This window comes from Erpetoichthys calabaricus, chromosome 9 (genome assembly GCF_900747795.2).
Source record: "Erpetoichthys calabaricus chromosome 9, fErpCal1.3, whole genome shotgun sequence".
Classification (NCBI taxonomy): domain Eukaryota; kingdom Metazoa; phylum Chordata; class Cladistia; order Polypteriformes; family Polypteridae; genus Erpetoichthys; species Erpetoichthys calabaricus.
The window spans coordinates 6,543,365-6,562,660 of NC_041402.2; the positions used below are offsets into that span (position 1 = coordinate 6,543,365).

The following is a 19,296-nucleotide window of genomic DNA, read 5'->3' on the forward strand; positions in this document are numbered from 1 at the left end:
ATTTGCAAAAAGTGATAATGGAAATACATGTGCTGTGTCTCTCTCTTCTCGTACAAATGTGCTTAGTCATCTATGGGCATCCTAAAGGTGCTTATCACCAAAACATCTTAATTATGTATGGTTCTGTTATGGACGACTGTTAAACACTAAACAATTAAAGCTAACTAAGCACTTCATTCCAAAACCTCCACACCAGCGGCATGGAATGGAATCTGAAGATTTGCTCGTTTAATTACGCAAATAGAAATGCAGGCCCGCAGGAGCAGCACATGGTCCATTGTGCAAAATACCCAGGATGGAGCTGTGACAGTCGCTGAGGTGACACACCTTCTCGTAGCACTGTGTGTTGATATCAGCAGGTGTTCTTGAAGTAGTAGCCTACGTCACAGCTCAACGTGGACCACCTGATGTATCTCATGTAGAACTGACACTTGTTGGTATGAGGTACCTGAAATCAAACGTAGGATGACCCCTTCCATAGGAGATGGAAAACATTGAATCAATAAATACGTACATTATTTATATATATATATATATATATATATATATATATATATATATATATATATATATATATATATATATATATCCATCCATCCATCCATCCATCCATCCATGTTTCAACCCGCTGAATCCGAACACAGGGTCACGGGGGTCTGCTGGAGCCAATCCCAGCCAACACAGGGCACAAGGCAGGAACCAATCCCGGGCAGGGTGCCAACCCACCGCAGGACACACACAAACACACCCACACACCAAGCACACCACTAGGGCCAATTTAGAATCGCCAATCCACCTAACCTGCATGTCTTTGGACTGTGGGAGGAAACCAGAGCGCCCGGAGGAAACCCACGCAGACACGGGGAGAACATGCAAACTCCATGCAGGGAGGACCCGGGAAGCGAACCCCAGGTCTCCCAACTGCAAGGCAGCAGTGCTACCCACTGCGCCACCGTGCCGCCCTATATATATATATATACATACATTATATAAATTATTATGTGTGTATATATATATATATATATATATATATATATATATATATATATATATATATATATATATAATATGTATGTATATATATATGTATGTACAGGGTGGTCCATATCTAATTATGCAATTATTGAATTGCTTTGTATTAAAAGTTGCATATAGTTGCATGGACCAGCCTATATATATCTTATCTATAAACGTCTACTCGTGGAAGTGTGTCTGTCTGTCTGTCCGGCCTGGAAGTGAGAGTTGGAGTCAGGGTAAGGGCCCCACCTCAGAGGAAACAGAAAACTCACTTACCCACTAATAACACAAGCAGGGCCAGCACATCGACAAAATGACAGCTCAGAAGAAAGACAAAGTCGCTTAGCCGTTAATACACAAGCGAGGCGAGCACATCGGCGAAACGAATCCTCCAAGGAGAGAGACGCCCAGAGTAGTTCCTTTCAATTACCTGACATCTCTACATTTCAATTTATTTTCTGATGATTTCAATAGTTTTTAGGACCCTGGGATTTTTACAGCTCGGGCTTACACAGCTTGTATACAGTCATATGAAAAAGCTTGTGAACCCCTCTCAGCCTGTATAATAATTGACTGTCCTTTCAACAATAAAGATAACAGTGGTACGTCTTCCATTTCCTAGGAACATCTGAGTACTGCGGTGTTTTCCGAACAAAAAGATTTTTAGTGACGCAGTATTTAGTCGTATAAAATTAAATCAAATGTGAAAAACTAGCTGTGCACAAATGTGGGTCCCCTTGTCATTGTGCTGATTTGAATGCCTGTCACTGCTCAATGCTGATTACTTGGTGTGATGAGCTCGTTAAGCCTTGAATGTCATAGACAGGTGTGTCCATCATGAGATATAAAGGGATTTAAGGTGGTCAGTTACAAGTTGTGCTTCCTTCCCTTTGACTCTACTCTGAAGAGTGACAGCATAAGATCCTCAAAGCAACTCTCCAAAGATCTGAAAACAAAGATTGTTGAGTCTCCTGCTTTAGTGGAAGGCTACAAAAAGCCATCTCAGAGGTCTAAACTGTCAGTTTCTGTAACTGTAAGGAATGGAATCAGGAAATGGAAGGCCACAGGCACAGTTGCTGTTAAACCCAGCAGGTCTGGCAGGCCAAGAAAAATACAGGAGCGGCATATGAGCAGGATTGTGAGAATGGTTACAGACAACCCTCAGATCACCTCCAAAGACCTGCAAGAACATCTTGCTGCAGATAGTGTATCTGTACATCGTTCTACAATTCAGCGCAATTTGCAAAAAGAACATCTGTATGGCAGGGTGATGAGAAAGAAGCCCTTTCTGCACTCACGCCACAAACAAAGTCACTTGTTGTATGCCAATGCTCATTTAGACAAGTCAGATTCATTTTGGAACAAAGTGCTTTGGACTGATGAGACACAAATGGAGTTATGTGGTCAGAACAAAAAGCACTTTGCATGGCGGAAGAAGAACACCGCACTCCAAGAAAAACACCTGCTACCTACTGTCAAATTTGGTGGAGGTTCCATCAGGCTGTGGGGCTGTGTGGCTAGTTCAGGGACTGGGGCCCTTGTTAAAGTCGAGGGTCAGATGAATTCAACCCAATATCAACAAATTCTTCAGGATAATGTTCAAGCATCAGTCACAAAGGTGAAGTTACGCAGGGGTTGGATAATCCAACAAGACAATGACCCAAAACACAGTTCAAAATCTACAAAGGCATTCATGCAGAGGGAGAAGTACAATGTTCTGGAATGGCCATCACAGTCCCCTGACTTGAATATCAACGAAAATCTATGGGATGATTTGAAGCAGACTGTCCATGCTCGGCAGCCATCACATTGAACTGAACTGGAGAAATTTTGTATGAAGAACGAACAACAATACCTCCATCCAGAATCAGACACTCATCAACGGCTATAGGAGGACAGCGTCTAGAGGCTGTTAGATTTGAAAAGGAGGCTCAACTAAGTATTGATGTCATATCTCTGTTGGGGGGCCCACATTTATTCACCTGTCTAATTTTGTTATGATGCATATTTTGTTAATCCAATAAACTTAATGTCACTGCTGAAATCCTACTGTTTCCATGTCAGATATTAAAAAGAAGTTGCTACTTTGAAAGCTCAGCCAATGAGAAAGAAAAATCCAAAGAATTAAGAGGGGTTCCCAAACTTTTTCATATGACTGTGTATATGTATATATATATATATAGTCACACACGTGAGGGACAGTTTACAGGCTCAAATCGTGTTATTCATCAGCCAGATCGGGTATTGGCGCTCTCACCTGATCCTCCCTCCTCTTGTTCCTCTGCAGTTCAGCCAAAGGCCCTACCTCTCAGTGATATCACCACCGTCCCCACCTGCTGTTGACACCACTTCCAGAAAACCCTGATGACATCATTTCCGGTACCCAGAATCCACCTTGCTGTTCTGGCTGCCCTGACTCCACCTCTTTCTCCTATCCACCATATTTATAGAGCAAACTCAACCTGCTAGTCAGTTCAGTTGTGAACTCCGCTCATACATAGATATGTTTCTTTTCTTTTGCTGATTTTTCAGTATATGGGGTGGCCATCCCCCCAATAATTAACATGGTAAATGTGGAGATAAAGCTGCTTTGCTATCTAATTTGAATAATATGACCATTGAGAAAGGACCCTTAGTGGATCCAAAACACATCAGAGAGGACCGTTTCTCCTTCTGTAGCTGCACTATTTTCTCCTTCTTTTGGAGAAGACGTACAACATCTTTTTTCTTGTATTGCCAAAATCACATAAAGAATGTCTCAATGGGCTTTAACAGGTTCAGCTTTTTTGTCAGTCCACCCCAGCCTTGACACTGTAAGAAGATGAGAAAGAATGCCCCCCCCCCCCCACACCACGAGAAATCTCTTATACGAAAAGAAAAAATAAATGGAAGTGTCCTGGCCAGTGAAACCTGGAATTGGAACAACCCCACCTTATACAGGAGACCTCTGGGGATCTGGGAACTGGGGGCAGATCTCCTATGAAACTAATGAAGCTTAAGCTTCAGGGGCCCCTAATCCTGGAGGGACCCCTGAAGTGACTTTAGTCCACATTGCTTTTAAATTTTGGGTGTCTACTGTATGCAGGGCCAGCCCCACCATTACGGCAAATGAGGCATCAGCCTAGGGTGCAGATCATAAGTGGTTGCCCTGTCACACGGGTTAGCTACCAAACAGTCGGTTGGTGCAATAATAAACTTGACCTCGGATGCAAAAATAACATAACACTGGCACTGACTGTATGTGGACTTTTTAAAATTTAATAATAGTAGCTATCCCCTGTGGCTTCGCCTGTGAAACAGGACAGTGAGTAGGGCCCTGCCCGGCTCCCCACTCCTGACGTCACGCTTCCCGCTCCCCTTGGCCCGCAGCCTGTGTTTCAGATTAGCGCGAATATATCACTCCTGCAAGCGAACTATGATTCTTAGCGCAATGACAGAAGTCGCAAAATCAACCGGAATGTTCAAGCAAATGATAGAAAAACAAATCTAAATCTGTTAAGTAGTTTTCTCGTCAAAAGCAGACAGACATACAAACGGGTCTTAAAAAACGCTTGGACCACGAAATTTTTCAAACCGTTTCTTAGTGAGCGCCTATGGGCCAGGGGTAACCTACATTCCAAATTTCAAGTCCCAAGGCATCATGGCTCAGGAGATTTCGTGATGAGTGACTCAGTGGTATTTGGCTTTTATATGTATAGATTAATAATATAGTGTAATTCAATACAAAATTACAGTACATTTTTTTATTTCAATTTTCACCTCCCCCCATAACTCGAAAACCATAAGGCATAAGAACTTTACATTCACAGTGACTTTGACATGTGAGATACAGTCATATGAAAAAGTTTGGGAACCCCTCTTAATTCTTTGGATTTTTGTTTCTCATTGGCTGAGTTTTCAAAGTAGCAACTTCCTTTTAATATCTGACATGCCTTATGGATACAGTAGGATTTCAGCAGTGACGTTAAGTTTATCGGATTAACAGAAAATATGTAATATGCAGCATAATAAAATTAGACAGGTGTATAAATGTGGGCACCCCAACAGAGATATGACATCAATACTTAGTTGAGCCTCCTTTTCATATCTAACAGCCTCTAGACGCTGTCCTCCTATAGCCTTTGATGAGTGTCTGATTCTGGATGGAGGTATTGTTGACCATTCTTCATACAAAATCTCTCCAGTTCAGTTCAATTTGATGGATAGCCTGCTTCAAATCATCCCATAGATTTTCGATGATATTCAAGTCAGGGGACTGTGACGGCCATTCCAGAACATTGTACTTCTCCCTCTGCATGAATGCCTTTGTAGATTTCCAACTGTGTTTTGGGTCATAGTCTTGTTGGAATATCCAACTCCTGCGTAACTTCAACTTTGTAACTGATGCTTGAACATTATCCTGAAGAATTTGTTGATATTGGGTTGAATTCATCCGACCTTCGACTTTAACAAGGGCCCCAGTCCCTGAACTGGCCACACAGCCCCACAGCATGATGGAACCTCCACCTAATTTGACAGTAGGTAGCAGGTGTTTTTCTTGAAACTACGGTGTTCTTTTTCTGCCATGCAAAGCGCTTTTTGTTATGACTAAATAACTCCATTTTTGTCTCATCAGTCCAAAGCACTTTGTTCCAAAATGAATCTGGCTTGTCTAAATGAGCATTGGCATACAACAAGCGACTCTGTTTGTGGCCTGAGTGCAGAAAGGGCTTCTTTCTCATCACCCTGCCATACAGATGTGCTGAATTGTAGAACAATGTCCAGATACACCATCTGCAGCCAGATGTTCTTGCAGGTCTTTGGAGGTGGTCTGTGGGTTGTCTGTAGCCATTCTCACAATCCTGCCCATATGCCGCTCCTGTATTTTTCTTGGCCTGCCAGACCTGCTGGGTTTAACAGCAACTGTGCCTGTGGCCTTCCATTTCCTGATTCCATTCCTTACAGTTGAAACTGACAGTTTAAACCTCTGAGATGGCTTTTTGTAGCCTTCCCCTAAACCACAGGTGTTGAACTCCAGGCCTGGAGGGCCGCAGTGGCTGCAGGTTTTCATTCTAACCCTTTTCCTAATCAGTGACTAGTTTTCACTGCTAATTAACTCCTTTCCCCTGAATTTTAATAGCCCTGTTTTTAAGGATTCAATCCTCTCAATTTATTCTTTTCTTCATTAAATGGCAGCCAAACAGAAATGAGACGTGAAACAAGCCAACAGATGACCAGCTAAACTGGGGTTTCAAACTCCAACCAATTTCACTCCAACCAGTTTCTTAATGAGAAGCCAGTTCTTGCTGTTAATTAAACCCGTTACTTAATTCCACGGCTTGCTGCTGCTCTCATTTTGCTACAGCAGACATTTCCCAAACTGTTGATTTTCTGTTTCTGATTATTGACCTCAGAGATCAACCTTACCGAGACCCTCACCTTTCTTTATGTTCAGATAATGTGGTTAGCTGGTCACCTGTTTGCTCGTTTTATGTCTCATTATTGTTTGGCTGCTAATTAAGGAAATAGAAAGAACTAAGGGGTCTGAGTCGAGTTAAATAAAACTAAGGCAGGGATGTCAAACTCCAGGCCTGGAGGGCCGCAGTGGCTACATGTTTTCATTCTAACCCTTTTCCTAATCACTGACCAGTTTTCACTGCTAATTAACTTCTTTTCCCTTCATTTTAATATTCAGTTCTCTGAATTTATTCCTTTCTTCATTAAATGAGAGCCAAACAGAAATGAGATGTGAAACAAGCCAACAGATGACCAGCTAAACTGGGGTTTCAAACTCCAACCAATTTCACTCCAACCAGTTTCTTAATAAGAAGCCAGTTCTTGCTGTTATTTAAACCCGTTACTTAATTCCACAGCTTGCTGCTGCTCTCATTTTGCTACAGCAGACATTTCTAAAACGTTTGATTTTCTGTTTTTTCTAAGAACATCATCAAAATGTTTTGGTGACCCGAGAGATCAGCTTTACTGAGACCTTCACCTTTTGTTATTTTCAGATATTATGTGCTGGGCACAAGTGAGCTGGTCATGTGGCGGCTTGTTTTGTGTCTCATTATTGTTTGGCTGCTAATTAAGGAAAAAAACACGACTAAGGCGTCTGATACAAGTTAATTAAAACTAAGGCAAAAGAAGTTAATTACAGCAAAAACTGGTCACAAATGAAGAAGGATAGAATGAAAACCTGCAGCCACTGTGGCCCTCCAGGACCGGAGTTCGACACCTGTGCCCTAAACCAGGAGACTCAACAATCTTTGTTGTCTGATCTTTGGAGAGTTGCTTTGAGGATCCCATGCTGTCACTCTTCAGAGGAGAATCAAAGGGAAGGAAGCACAACTTTCAATTGACCACCTTAAATACCTTTATACTGCGGTGGGTTGGCACCCTGCCCGGGATTGGTTCCCTGCCTTTTGCCCTGTGTTGGCTGGGATTGGCTCCAGCAGACCCCCCATGACCCTGTGTTCGGATTCAGCGGGTTGGACAATGGATGGATGGATGGAAATCCCTTTATATCTCATGATTGGACACACCTGTCTATGAAGTTCAAGGCGTAACGAGCTCATCAACCAATCAGCATTGAGCAGTGACAGGCATTCAAATCAGCACAATGACAAGGGGACCCACATTTGTGCACAGCCAGTTTTTCACATTTGATTTAATGTCATACAACTAAATACTGTGTCACTAAAAACTTTTGTTCGGAAAACACCGCAGTACTCGGATGTTCCTAGGAAATGAAATCTCAGTAATCCAGTATTGCAATACTTGCGGTTACATTTTTTAAAAATGTGATGTGATCTGTGAGGTGCACGGCTGCACTCGGGTCCCAGTCTGGGTGGTTCGTCATGCTGTGGGTGCGGCAACGCGCTGTAATCGGCTCATGCTCCCAACCTGTCTCTCTATATATAAATCCAACATCTGTCTGCTTTTCACGAGAGAATTACTTAATGCGTTTAGATCGGTTTTTTTTTTCTAGAATTTGCTTGAAGATTCTGGTTGATCTTTGACTTCTCTCATCGCACTAAGAATCATGGTTCTCTTGCAGGAGCGATATATTCACACTAATCCAAGACAGAGGCTGTGGGCCGAGGGGAGGGAGCAGCGTGACGCCAGGAGTGGGGAGGCGGTCTACCTCTGCATTTTGGAGTGTACCTCACCTCCCCTTAGCTAGTGATACCTTTTTAGTTTAATGATTTTTAAAGTTTGTCCTGTGTCACTATTACACGGGCGTAGTAGCGGGGAATGGCTAGTTAATAATAATTATAACTGGTCAGGTGGTCCTGCAACGACATGTGGATGGATTTCGGCCTTGATAATTGTGTCAAAGTGACTATTCACAGAGCCAAACTTGTAGCAGCTCCTGATGTAGTGATGAACGACATGGAGAACATCAAGAACCGAGAATTAGAAGTACCTTGGAGTTGACGAGAATGACGACATCAAGTACAGGCTGATGAAGGCCAAGAACACCAAGGAATACTATCAACGAGTGTGACTTGCCCTCAAGACAGAGCTCAGTTCATAGAATAAGATCTCAGCCATAAACAGTCTGACGGTATCGGTCATCCTATACACCTTCAGCACAATCGTACTCCTGTTTGGAGCTAAAGAACATGGAGCGAAAGACCAGAAAGCTCACAATGTAGACGTAGAGCGTCTCTACATCTCACGACGCCAAGGAAATTGAGGACTTTTAAAGCTCGAGACAGCAGAGGACATTGGGATTGTTGGTTTGTGTGAATACTTTAAGTGGACCAGTGGGCAGCTACTGCGACTGCTGCTCAAACACCACCGAGCACTGCATGAGCGCGAGTCCATTGCAAAGAGTGGCTATGAGAATTAAAAAAGGTTTGGGTTACCTGAGGCCACTAGCGGTAGCAGCGACAAAACCAAGCAGTTACTCAAATCCAAGATCATAAAGGTTAGGATGCAGTGCTACAAGGAGAAGCCCATGCACGGCCCACTCTTCAATAGGCCGTACATCAACAAGGACCTGACGCACACATGGCTTCAAAGTGCAGGTCTCAAGGGGAAAACCGAAAGCCTCATCACACCTGGTGCCACCACAAGTATATCATAGGTACATCAGTCAAAAGTAAAAGCTGTCTGTGTGATGAATCTGAGGAGACCATCAGCCACAGTGTCTAGATGGTGTGTACTGTCTACAAAGGAATATCTTGAACGTCACAACAAAGTCAGTATGAACCTGCACTGGGCATTTTGTCAACAGCTGGGTGTTCTGATGACGGAAAAGTAGCACAAGCATATACCAGACGCAGTCATTGACAGAGGTCACTCGGTCATCATGTGGGACAAGACTATTACCACAGACCGTACCATCACCACCAATAGGCCAGACATCATGTTCCATGACAGGAAGAGCAAGTCATGCGTCTTCATCGATGTGACAATCCTGGATGATAAGAACATCCTGAGCAAGGAGGCAGAGAAGATCATCAAATATAAAGACCTAGAGATCAAAGTCAACACGAAGGAGGACAAGAGTGGCTCCTGTAGTCGTAAACACACTGGGAACCATCAAGAGGGTGTTCCAAGAGCAACTGGACAAACTCCCATGAAGAGACAGCTTGAAAAGAGATCCAGAAGATCGAACTCCTCATCTTGGCCTGCATACATCAATGAGTCCTCAGTGGAACAACAAGCTGAATTCAAAGCCTGAGAGATCTGGTTGACCTCTGGTAAATATCACACAGCACTGAGAGGAGGGTATAATCCATCCATCCATCCATCCATCCATTATCCAACCCGCTATATCCTAACTACAGGGTCACGGGGGTCTGCTGGAGCCAATCCCAGCCAACACAGGACACAAGGCAGGAAACAAACCCTGGGCAGTGTACCAGCCCACCGCAGGGCACACACACCAAGCACACACTAGGGCCAATTTAGGATCACCAATGCACCTAACCTGCATGTCTTTGGACTGTGGGAGGAAACCCACGCAGACATGGGGAAAACATGAAAACTCCACGCAGGGAGGACCCGGGAAGCAAACCCAGGTCTCCTTACTGTGAGGCAGCAGCGCTACCCACTGCACCACCGTGCCGCCCAGAGGGTACAATAATGGTAATAACAACAGAACAGGATGCAGAGGATAGAAAGATATGGAAGGAGATGATCTGCTGTAGCAACCCCTAACGGGAGCAGCTGAAAGAAGAAGAAGAATGATCATAATAATACATTTTATATACTGTATATAGCGACTTTCCCATGCTCAAGGCACTTGTGGATCAACCCCATTGAAGAAAATAGCAGACCTCCTTACTGGTTGTGAAGGAACCCCCATAATAGTTCAAGCTTCAGGGCCCCATAAATGTAGGTCTGCCATGGCTGGGCACCTAGATGTTGATGTTCTCTTCCACACTTGTTTTATGACACGCATGTCCCCAAAACCAAACTTTATAACTGCCGCAGGTTCTTTGTATGGATTTAGTCCCAATGTCCTTAGCCTTCTGTATACTTACACCTCAAAGGTGGTGATGGGCAAAAAGGGACACTTCACCTCGGGGCATTGGATATGCTATTCGTCACAATCTTGTTTTATGCTGTGAACAGTTGGGGGTGCCACTAAGCCCCCAGTCCCCAGACACACCAGACCCAACTCAACTCTGTGTTCAAAATAGAGGATTTTTAATCCCCCCAATTTAAATACAACAATGATCACAGGCGATATGCTGACTTTTAAGCGCTCTGCCCCTCTCTTCTCCTCCCCTCCGAGTGTCACACACTGCCTCGTGACTCAACTAAAATGAAGCAGCAGGTTTTCTTTCAAGCTCGACCGAGGAATTGCTTCAAGTCTCTTGTCCCAGTGATCTGGCGCAATTCTGCGTTGTTCAGAAACCAGAGGAGATCTCCCCCATTCCTAACCCTAACCCCCTCACAGGCAGCACCCTCTGGGGGTCCCCATAGACCACGAGAGGACTGCGTTTCTGGTCTCCATTACCCATGTAGCCCTGTTTGTGTCCTATTCGGGATTAACCGTTGTGGCAGACGACTGGGGACATTGCCCCACCGGGATGCCTGGAGAAGGGAAGAACCGGGAGAGGCGCAATATCTTCCCTGGGGCACAAGAGGGCAGCCCCCCTGGATTACATCATGTCCCGCTAGGGGGCACCTTGAAAATCCCGGAGTCCTGGATAGCAGCACATCCGCCACACCAGGAAGTGCGGCAGGAAGTTCATCAGGGCACACCTGGAGCACATCTGGGTGCAACATAAAAAGGGCCGCCTCACACCATTCGGGGAGCCGGAGTCGGGTGGAAGAGGACGGAGCTTGTGACTGGAGGAGTGAGGGCGGCCGTAAAAAAGAGAGAGGAAAGAAGGACTGAGTTCATTGGGGTTTGTGCACTGCGTGTGCTTAGGACAGCGAAGTAACAAAAAAGGGGGCGCGAATGTTGCCTTATGTGGCGTAATTTCGCTATTCGTAGGGAAATTTTAAACTTGTAGCAGTGTATCGGCAGCAAAAAATATAGGAATAAATTTTATTAGGGTTTCAAAAAAACTTTAGGGGGGTGCAATTAAAACTGTTATGAAAACTCGGGTCGCAAATACTTAAAGGTTGAGAAACGCTGGCTTAGGGAAAGAATAAATAAACGTGTGTGTCTGGACATCGTGTGTCCTTGGTGCCTGTCTGTAGCCAGGCTGGTCTTCTATACCCTGATGAACACTGCCACCTGCTGTGTGGAGGAATGACCTGCTCCTGGTAAGCCAATTCTTCCAGTCCTTCTGTTATGACATCCTGCCCGGATAGGATACCTTCCATTATCCTGGCCAAAATGCCTGTCCTTCCTTCTGGCTACCCACAATGTTCTGAAATCATTACATCGGGTAAGGCAAGATCTGCAGCTCCAGCATTATTTAATCAATCATACACTGGGACTGGTAATTTGATGAATCAAGCAACTTGTTGGTTTATGTCATCACCAGCTGTACTACTCGTCTAAGATGGGTTCATATCTAAGTAATTAATGTAGACATTAAAGCTGATTTATATTTCTTCATCATCGCCCACATAGCCTAAAGCATAGCCTGTAGTGTAGCCTAACATGCACCTCTTCCAAAATGTGAACACGCATCCCAACAACGTGGACCCTGTGCAGACCCCTACGACTCTAATTGACTGGTCACTTTGATAACTACACTCTTAGATATAAAGGTGCAAGTGCAGGTTCTTCAGAGCAATGCCAAAGGGGAACAATTTTTTTTTTTAAAGAGCCATCGACATGAGGGTCCCAGAAAAATTCTTTATTTATTTAGATGAGTAACAGGCTCTATAAAAAAACATGAAGAGATTTGAGGAGGATCAGACCCCTCCTGGACCCCGTGATCATCAGAGGTGACTGTGTGCAGAGGGTGCAGACCTATAAATACCTAGGAGTGCAGCTGGATGATAAATTGGACTGGACTGCCAATACTGATGTTCTGTGTAACAGAGGACAGAGCTGACTATACTTCCTTAGAAGGCTGGCGTCCATCAACATCTGCAATAAGATGCTGCAGATGTTCTGTCAGACGGTTGTGGTGAGCACCCTCTTCTACGCGGTGGTGTGCTGGGTAGGCAGCATTAAGAGGGACGCCTCACGCCTGGACAAACTGGTGAGGAATGCAGGCTCTATTGTAGGCATGGAGCTGGACAGTTTGACATTCGAGGTGGAGCAACGGGCGCTGAGCAGACTCCTGTCAATCATGGAGAATCCACCACACCCACTAAACAGGATCATCTCCAGACAGAGGAGCAGCTTCAGTGACAGACTGCTGTCATGGTCCTGCTCCACTGACATATTGAGGAGATAGTTCCTCCACCACACTATGCGACTCTTCAATTCCACCCGGGGGTTAAACATTAACATTATATAAAGTTATTCTCTGTTATACCTGCATTGTTATCACTCTTTAATTTAATATTGTTTATTATCAATATGCTGCTGCTGGAGTATGGGAATTTCCCCTTGGGATTAATAAAGTATCTATCTATCTACAGTGCATCCAGAAAGTATTCCCAGCGCTTCATCACTTTTTCCACATTTTGTTATGTTACAGCCTTATTCCAAAATGGATTCAATTCATTTTTTTCCTCAGAATTCCACACACAACACCCCATAATAACAACGTGAAAAAAGTTTACTTGAAGTTTTTACAAAATTTATTAAAAATAAAAAAACGGAGAAATCCCATGTCCATAAGTCTTCACAGCCTTTGCTCAATACTTTGTCAATGCTCCTTTGGCAGCAATTCCAGCCTCAAGTCTTGTTGAATATGATGGCACAAGCTTGGCACACCTATCCTTGGCCAGTTTCGCCCATTCCTCTTTGCAGCACCTCTCAAGCTCCATCAGGTTGGATGGAAAGCGTCGGTGCACAGCCATTTTAAGATCTCTCCAGAGATGTTCAATCGGATTCAAGTCTGGGCTCTGGCTGGGCCACTCAAGGACATTCACAGAGTTGTCCTGAAGCCACTCCTTTGATATCTTGGCTGTGTGCTTAGGGTCGTTGTCCTGCTGAAAGATGAACCGTCACCCCAGTCTGAGGTCAAGAGCGCTCTGGAGCAGGTTTTCATCCAGGATGTCTCTGTACGTTGCTGCAGTCATCTTTCCCTTTATCCTGACTAGTCTCCCAGTCCCTGCCGCTGAAAAACATCCCCACAGCATGATGCTGCCACCACCATGCTTCACTGTAGGGATGGTATTGGCCTGGTGATGAGCGGTGCCATGTTTCCTCCAAACGTGACGCCTGGCATTCACACCAAAGGGTTCAGTCTTTGTCTCATCAGACCAGAGAATTTTCTTTCTCATGGTCTGAGAGTCCTTCAGGTGCCTTTTGGCAAACTCCAGCCGGGCTGCCATGTGCCTTTTACTAAGGAGTGGCTTCCGTCTGGCCACTCTACCATACAGGCCTGATTGGTGGATTGCTGCAGAGATGGTTGTCCTTCTGGAAGGTTCTCCTCTCTCCACAGAGGACCTCTGGAGCTCTGACAGAGTGACCATCGAGTTCTTGGTCACCTCCCTGACTAAGGCCCTTCTCTCCCGATCGCTCAGTTTAGATGTCCAGCCAGCTCTAGGAAGAGTCCTGGTGGTTTTGAACTTCTTCCACTTACGAATAATGGAGGCCACTGTGCTCATTGGGACCTTCAAAGCAGCAGAAATTTTTCTGTAACCTTCCCCAGATTTGTGCCTCGAGACAATCCTGTCTCGGTGGTCTACAGACAATTCCTTTGACTTCATGCTTGGTTTGTGCTCTGACATGAACTGTCAACTGTGGGACCTTCTATAGACAGGTGTGTGCCTTTCCAAATCAGGTCCAGTCAACTGAATTTACCACAGGTGGACTCCAATGAAGCTGCAGAAACATCTCAAGGATGATCAGGGGAAACAGGAGGCACCTGAGCTCAATTTTGACCTTCATGGCAAAGACTGTGAATACTTATGGACATGTGCTTTCTCAGTTTTTTTATTTGTAATAAATTTGCAATAACCTCAAGTAAACTTTTTTCACGTTGTCATTATGGGGTGTTGTGTGTAGAATTCTGAGGGAAAAAATGAATTTAATCCATTTTGGAATAAGGCTGTAACATAACAAAATGTGGAAAAAGTGATGCGCTGTGAATACTTTCCAGATGCACTGTATCTATCTATCTATTATATAGTGCCTTTCACTCTATCTATCTACCTATTATATAGTGCCTTTCACTCTATCTATTTTTCTATCTGTCATCACACATTTATAAAATACCAGTGGCTTCCTGATTTTAAAAGTACTCTCACTGCATACAAGTTCAGGTTCTCTTGATCTGTCAGTCCCCTGCTAGGTAGCCCACTGGACTCTTAACTATTTCTTATTTCTCCACATATTAGGAACCTTTTCAAAGCCCAAAGAATCCGTCATAAAGCAAAGTGTCTCTTTATCGAGCTATGGCTGTATAAGGAACCACACAATTCAGTCAAGTGCCCGTGTAGAACCTTTAATTTTACGAGTGTGCAAATTTCCTGAAACGCCTTTCCATTTATCTTCCGCTGTTGTGAAGTAAATATGGAGCAGACTGAGATAAGACTGCTCAAAGAAGTTAGAAAATATACATGTCCATACGATGCCTCATCACAACGCTGAAAACGTAATCAGATGGCGGCCACGTAATATCGGCTAACATCGGTTTGGAAGCTGGCCAACGTTTGAAAAATTTGTAGAAGAAATTGTGTATCAAGAGCAGTGGAGATCCTGGAGAGCAAAACCTGTTGGCATTTTAATGGATCATTCGCTTTTCTTGCATACTGCAAACACTGCCAACTAGTGTTAAGGCATGAACCTGCAGCGCGATGTGACACTGAAGCAGTAACTGCTTTTGATGCTGTAGGCTGCACCCACTGTTACGGCGTAGGCTTGATGCAAAGGTATAAGGAGGCCAAGGACATTTAATATCATCTTTTAACATTTGCAGTGCTCTGTTTATTGGAAAATACTTAGTGATGCATGTAGAAAATCAAATGCATGGCATTTTTAATTCCAATAGATGGCACATCACAAACAATAGTACTGATTTTACTAAATCCCATGCCAAATGTCATATAACAGAGACATATGACAGACACACAGATACAGAGCCACATGTTCTTTTATTAAGTTTGGATAAGCTGATTTCAGTCTGTCCAGCAGTTACTATTGGCTTGCATGTGTGTCTGAGGTTTGCCTTCTGGGCTCATTTGAGGTAAGCGCTACCACTCCGGAACACCAGGGAGGTTCAGTCACTAACTGACCAGGCCCCTTTGGGTCCAGGAGCTATAAAAGCGAGGCACTCCCGAGAACTGGCGACTCATTTAGGAGATGAGTTAATCACCTTACAGAGCTATCCTGTGACAAGACCGCTGTCCAGAGCCTAGCACCGTGAGGCCAATGGTTAAAACTTTATCATTTGTTAATGTTTTCAGGTTTTTTCTTTTTTTTTTGTCATTCCAAGTAAATGGGGTGTCCCAGTTGGCACCCAAACATTTCGATTGAGTCCTTCCCTCGACAAAATGATACTGTCGGTTGCACATATTCAGCATTAACGTTTACAGTGCACTGTCTGTTGGAATATATTTTGAAATGCATGCAGTAATAAAATGCTTTGCGTTTTTCATTCCAACAGATGGCACATCACAAACAATTTCAAAGTTTTTACAAATTCCATACCAAATGACAAATAACAGAAACATAGAAACCAAATAGATACACAGATACACACATACAGTACTTGTCCTTTTATGAAGGTGGATAAGCTGATTTATGTAAGCCCAGCAGTTGCAGTCAATCTATCTTTCTATCTGTTATATAGTGCCTTTCACATCTATCTAATAATCTTATATATAGTACATTTTCTATCTATCTATCTTTTATAGTGTCCTGTCTACCTATTGTACATAACTCTTAAATTCCACTTTTCCTAGTAATGTACCTCTGTCTCATATAGTGCATTTACTGCTTATATATCACTACATTATATAGTGCATTTTAAATCTATCTTATATAGAGACTTTCACATCTGTTTATCTATTTATTATATAGTGCCTTTCACATCTATCTATTATATATTGCCTTTCCTATCTATGCATCTGTCTATGTAATGTTGTGATCCAGCCGACTATACTAAAAGTAATATCTATAATTATATAGTGTTTTTTCACATCTATCTATCTATTATGTAGTGCCTTTCCTATCTATGTATTTATCTGTGTTTCATATAGTGCCTTTCACATCTATCTATGTAATGTTGCAATCCTACCAACTATACTAAAAATAATATCTATTATATAGTTCCTTTCCTATCTATATATTTATCTATCTATGTAATGTTGTGATCCTGTCGAGTATACTAAAAGTAATATCTATCATATAGTGCCTTTCATATCTATCTATCAATCTATCTAACAAACTGCACTGCAGATATATATTTTAAAATTTTTAATAAACATACACTATGTTGACATATCTGGGAGGCAGTTTAAGATAAATTATGTATTATGTGGCTCAAAAATGATTTCCTTATTTGCTGTCTGTCTATTATATAGTGCCTTTCACATCTGTCTATCTATGTAATGTTGTGATCCTCCCGACTATACTAAAAGTAATATCTATCTATCTGTCTATCTATCATATAGTGCCTTTATGATCTATATATTTATCTATCTATCTATCTCTCTGTCAAACTACACTGCAGATATCAGATATCTTAAAATTTTTAATGAACATACACTATGTTGACATGTCTAGGAGAGCAGTTTAAGATAAATTATGTATTTTGTGGCTCAAAAATGATTTCCTCATTTGCTATCTATCTATTATATAGTGCCTTTCACATCTATCTATGTAATGTTGTGATCCTGCCGACTATACTAAAAGTAATATCTATCTATCATATAGTGCCTTTCCTATCTATCTATCTATCTATCTATCTATCAAACTACACTGCAGATATCATATATCTTAAAAATTTTAATGAATGTACACTATGTTCATATATCTGGGAGGCAGTTTAAGATAAATTATGTATTATGTGGCTCGAAAATGATTTTCTCATTTGCTATGTATCTATCATATAGTGCCTTTATCTAACTGTCTATCTGTCTATCAATTAAACTGCGCAGAGATCACATATCTTAGAAAATTTTAATAAACATTCACTATGTTCACATATCTGGGAGGCAGTTTAAGGTAAATTATGCATTATGTGGCTCGAAAATGATTTCCTCATTTGGTGCACAAATATTTTTAGCAGACAAGATTCGGAGGTGGCCTAACCTAAACTTGCTGCAGTAAAGTCCTTGAGACATAAACAGTCAATGCCTGATTGCTATTGTGAATTTCCCCTTGGGATTAATAAAGTATTTATCTATCTATCTATTATATAGTGCCTTTCACATCTATCTATCTATCTATTCTGAAGTCCCCGGACGGCCCGGTGGAGTGGTCTCCTCACCTCTCTGCTTGGCAGTCTCGTAGTCCGTCTTGCACACGAGCCGGCTGTCCTCCATCAGGTAGTACTCATCTCCCGTGGCGAGCTGCCGTTTGCAGACGATACACGCGAAGCAGTGCAGGTGGTAGACGAAGTCCTGGGCTCTTCTTACCACTTGAGTCGGGGGGATACCCTGCTGACAGGCGGCGCATTTAGTCCCAAACCTCCTTCAAAGCACAAATGAGCACTGTTGTTATCGGCGGTAGCAAAATCATAAAGAATGAGGACAGTGAAAGTGATGACAAGCGTGAAAAATAATAATAAAGTTAGGAATGCACCCTTATTTTATCAAATGCCATTGCGTGCGGCAGCTCTTTTGCTTCTATTGTGCTGTCTAGTAGATAGTCACTTATAGATCCCAATTTCAACATAAATGAAGCCGTGAGATACAAATAAGGTAACAGTGTAAAATAATATCAAATTCCGTGTGCTCTAAATCGAATTAGTAATAAAATCAAATTAAACGGGACATTACATGAGCACCAAGAATATATGGAAAGTCCAAAGCACCGGTTTGGATAAAGCTGGTAATGTGAATCAATACATTCATGTACATCAGTAATTACAGGGTGACTCTCTTCCTTTAAAGCATTTTTTAATAATAACATTGAGGTCTAATACGTTGCTTTGCTCTTTTCTGTTTTGTGTTTTGTAGACTTTGCGCTAACTCAAAGCAACTCAGAACAAGATAAAAAGAAGAGAAGAAACAACGATTCCCGAATGAGGGACCTGCCGCTGGTGGATTTTGTGTAGGCTGGCAGTGGCAAAAAGGGCAAACACTGAAAGAACAAAATTGACAGGGGGGTCCACGCTGATCTCGGCGCCCCCACAGCACCCGACAGCACGGCCCCCTCCCACTCGCAGTCAGCCCGGCGGACGGCACTCACTTGAAGAAGTCCTCCTTGCAGTAGACGCTCTCGCCCCTGCTGAAGCACTTGTCCGACAGAGGGGTTTGACAGTCGCTGCATTTCAAACACTTGCTGTGCCAATGCCGGTCAAGCACTTTCAGGATAAAGCGATCCACGATGTGTTGGTTACAGCCGGCGCACACGGGGATCTCTGGAACAGACAGGAGAGAAGAAGCCGCAGAATCAGAAAGCCGCTGAAAGGCTTGTCTTTGCTTATTTCACAGTTCTTTATGTGTCTACACCGAAAATAGTAACAATAATAACAAATGAATAGAAAGAAGAAGATGAGGAAGAATCACTGCGACCTTCATCAAGAAACGCGTTTTCAGAAAAATAACAAGATGAGCTAATAATAATAATGTGCTCATTATATGGAGTTA

General features: G+C 42.9%; 1 protein-coding gene across 1 annotated transcript in view; it reads right to left on the reverse strand.

Moving 5' to 3' along the window:
- The window catches only part of lhx3 (LIM homeobox 3), a 55,127-nt gene that overhangs the window by 20,045 nt on the left and 15,786 nt on the right, over positions 1-19,296 (reverse strand). Inside the window, 2 exon segments of the mRNA XM_051931617.1 lie at positions 17,973-18,175; positions 18,896-19,067. Coding sequence (XP_051787577.1) covers positions 17,973-18,175; positions 18,896-19,067 — 375 coding nt within the window.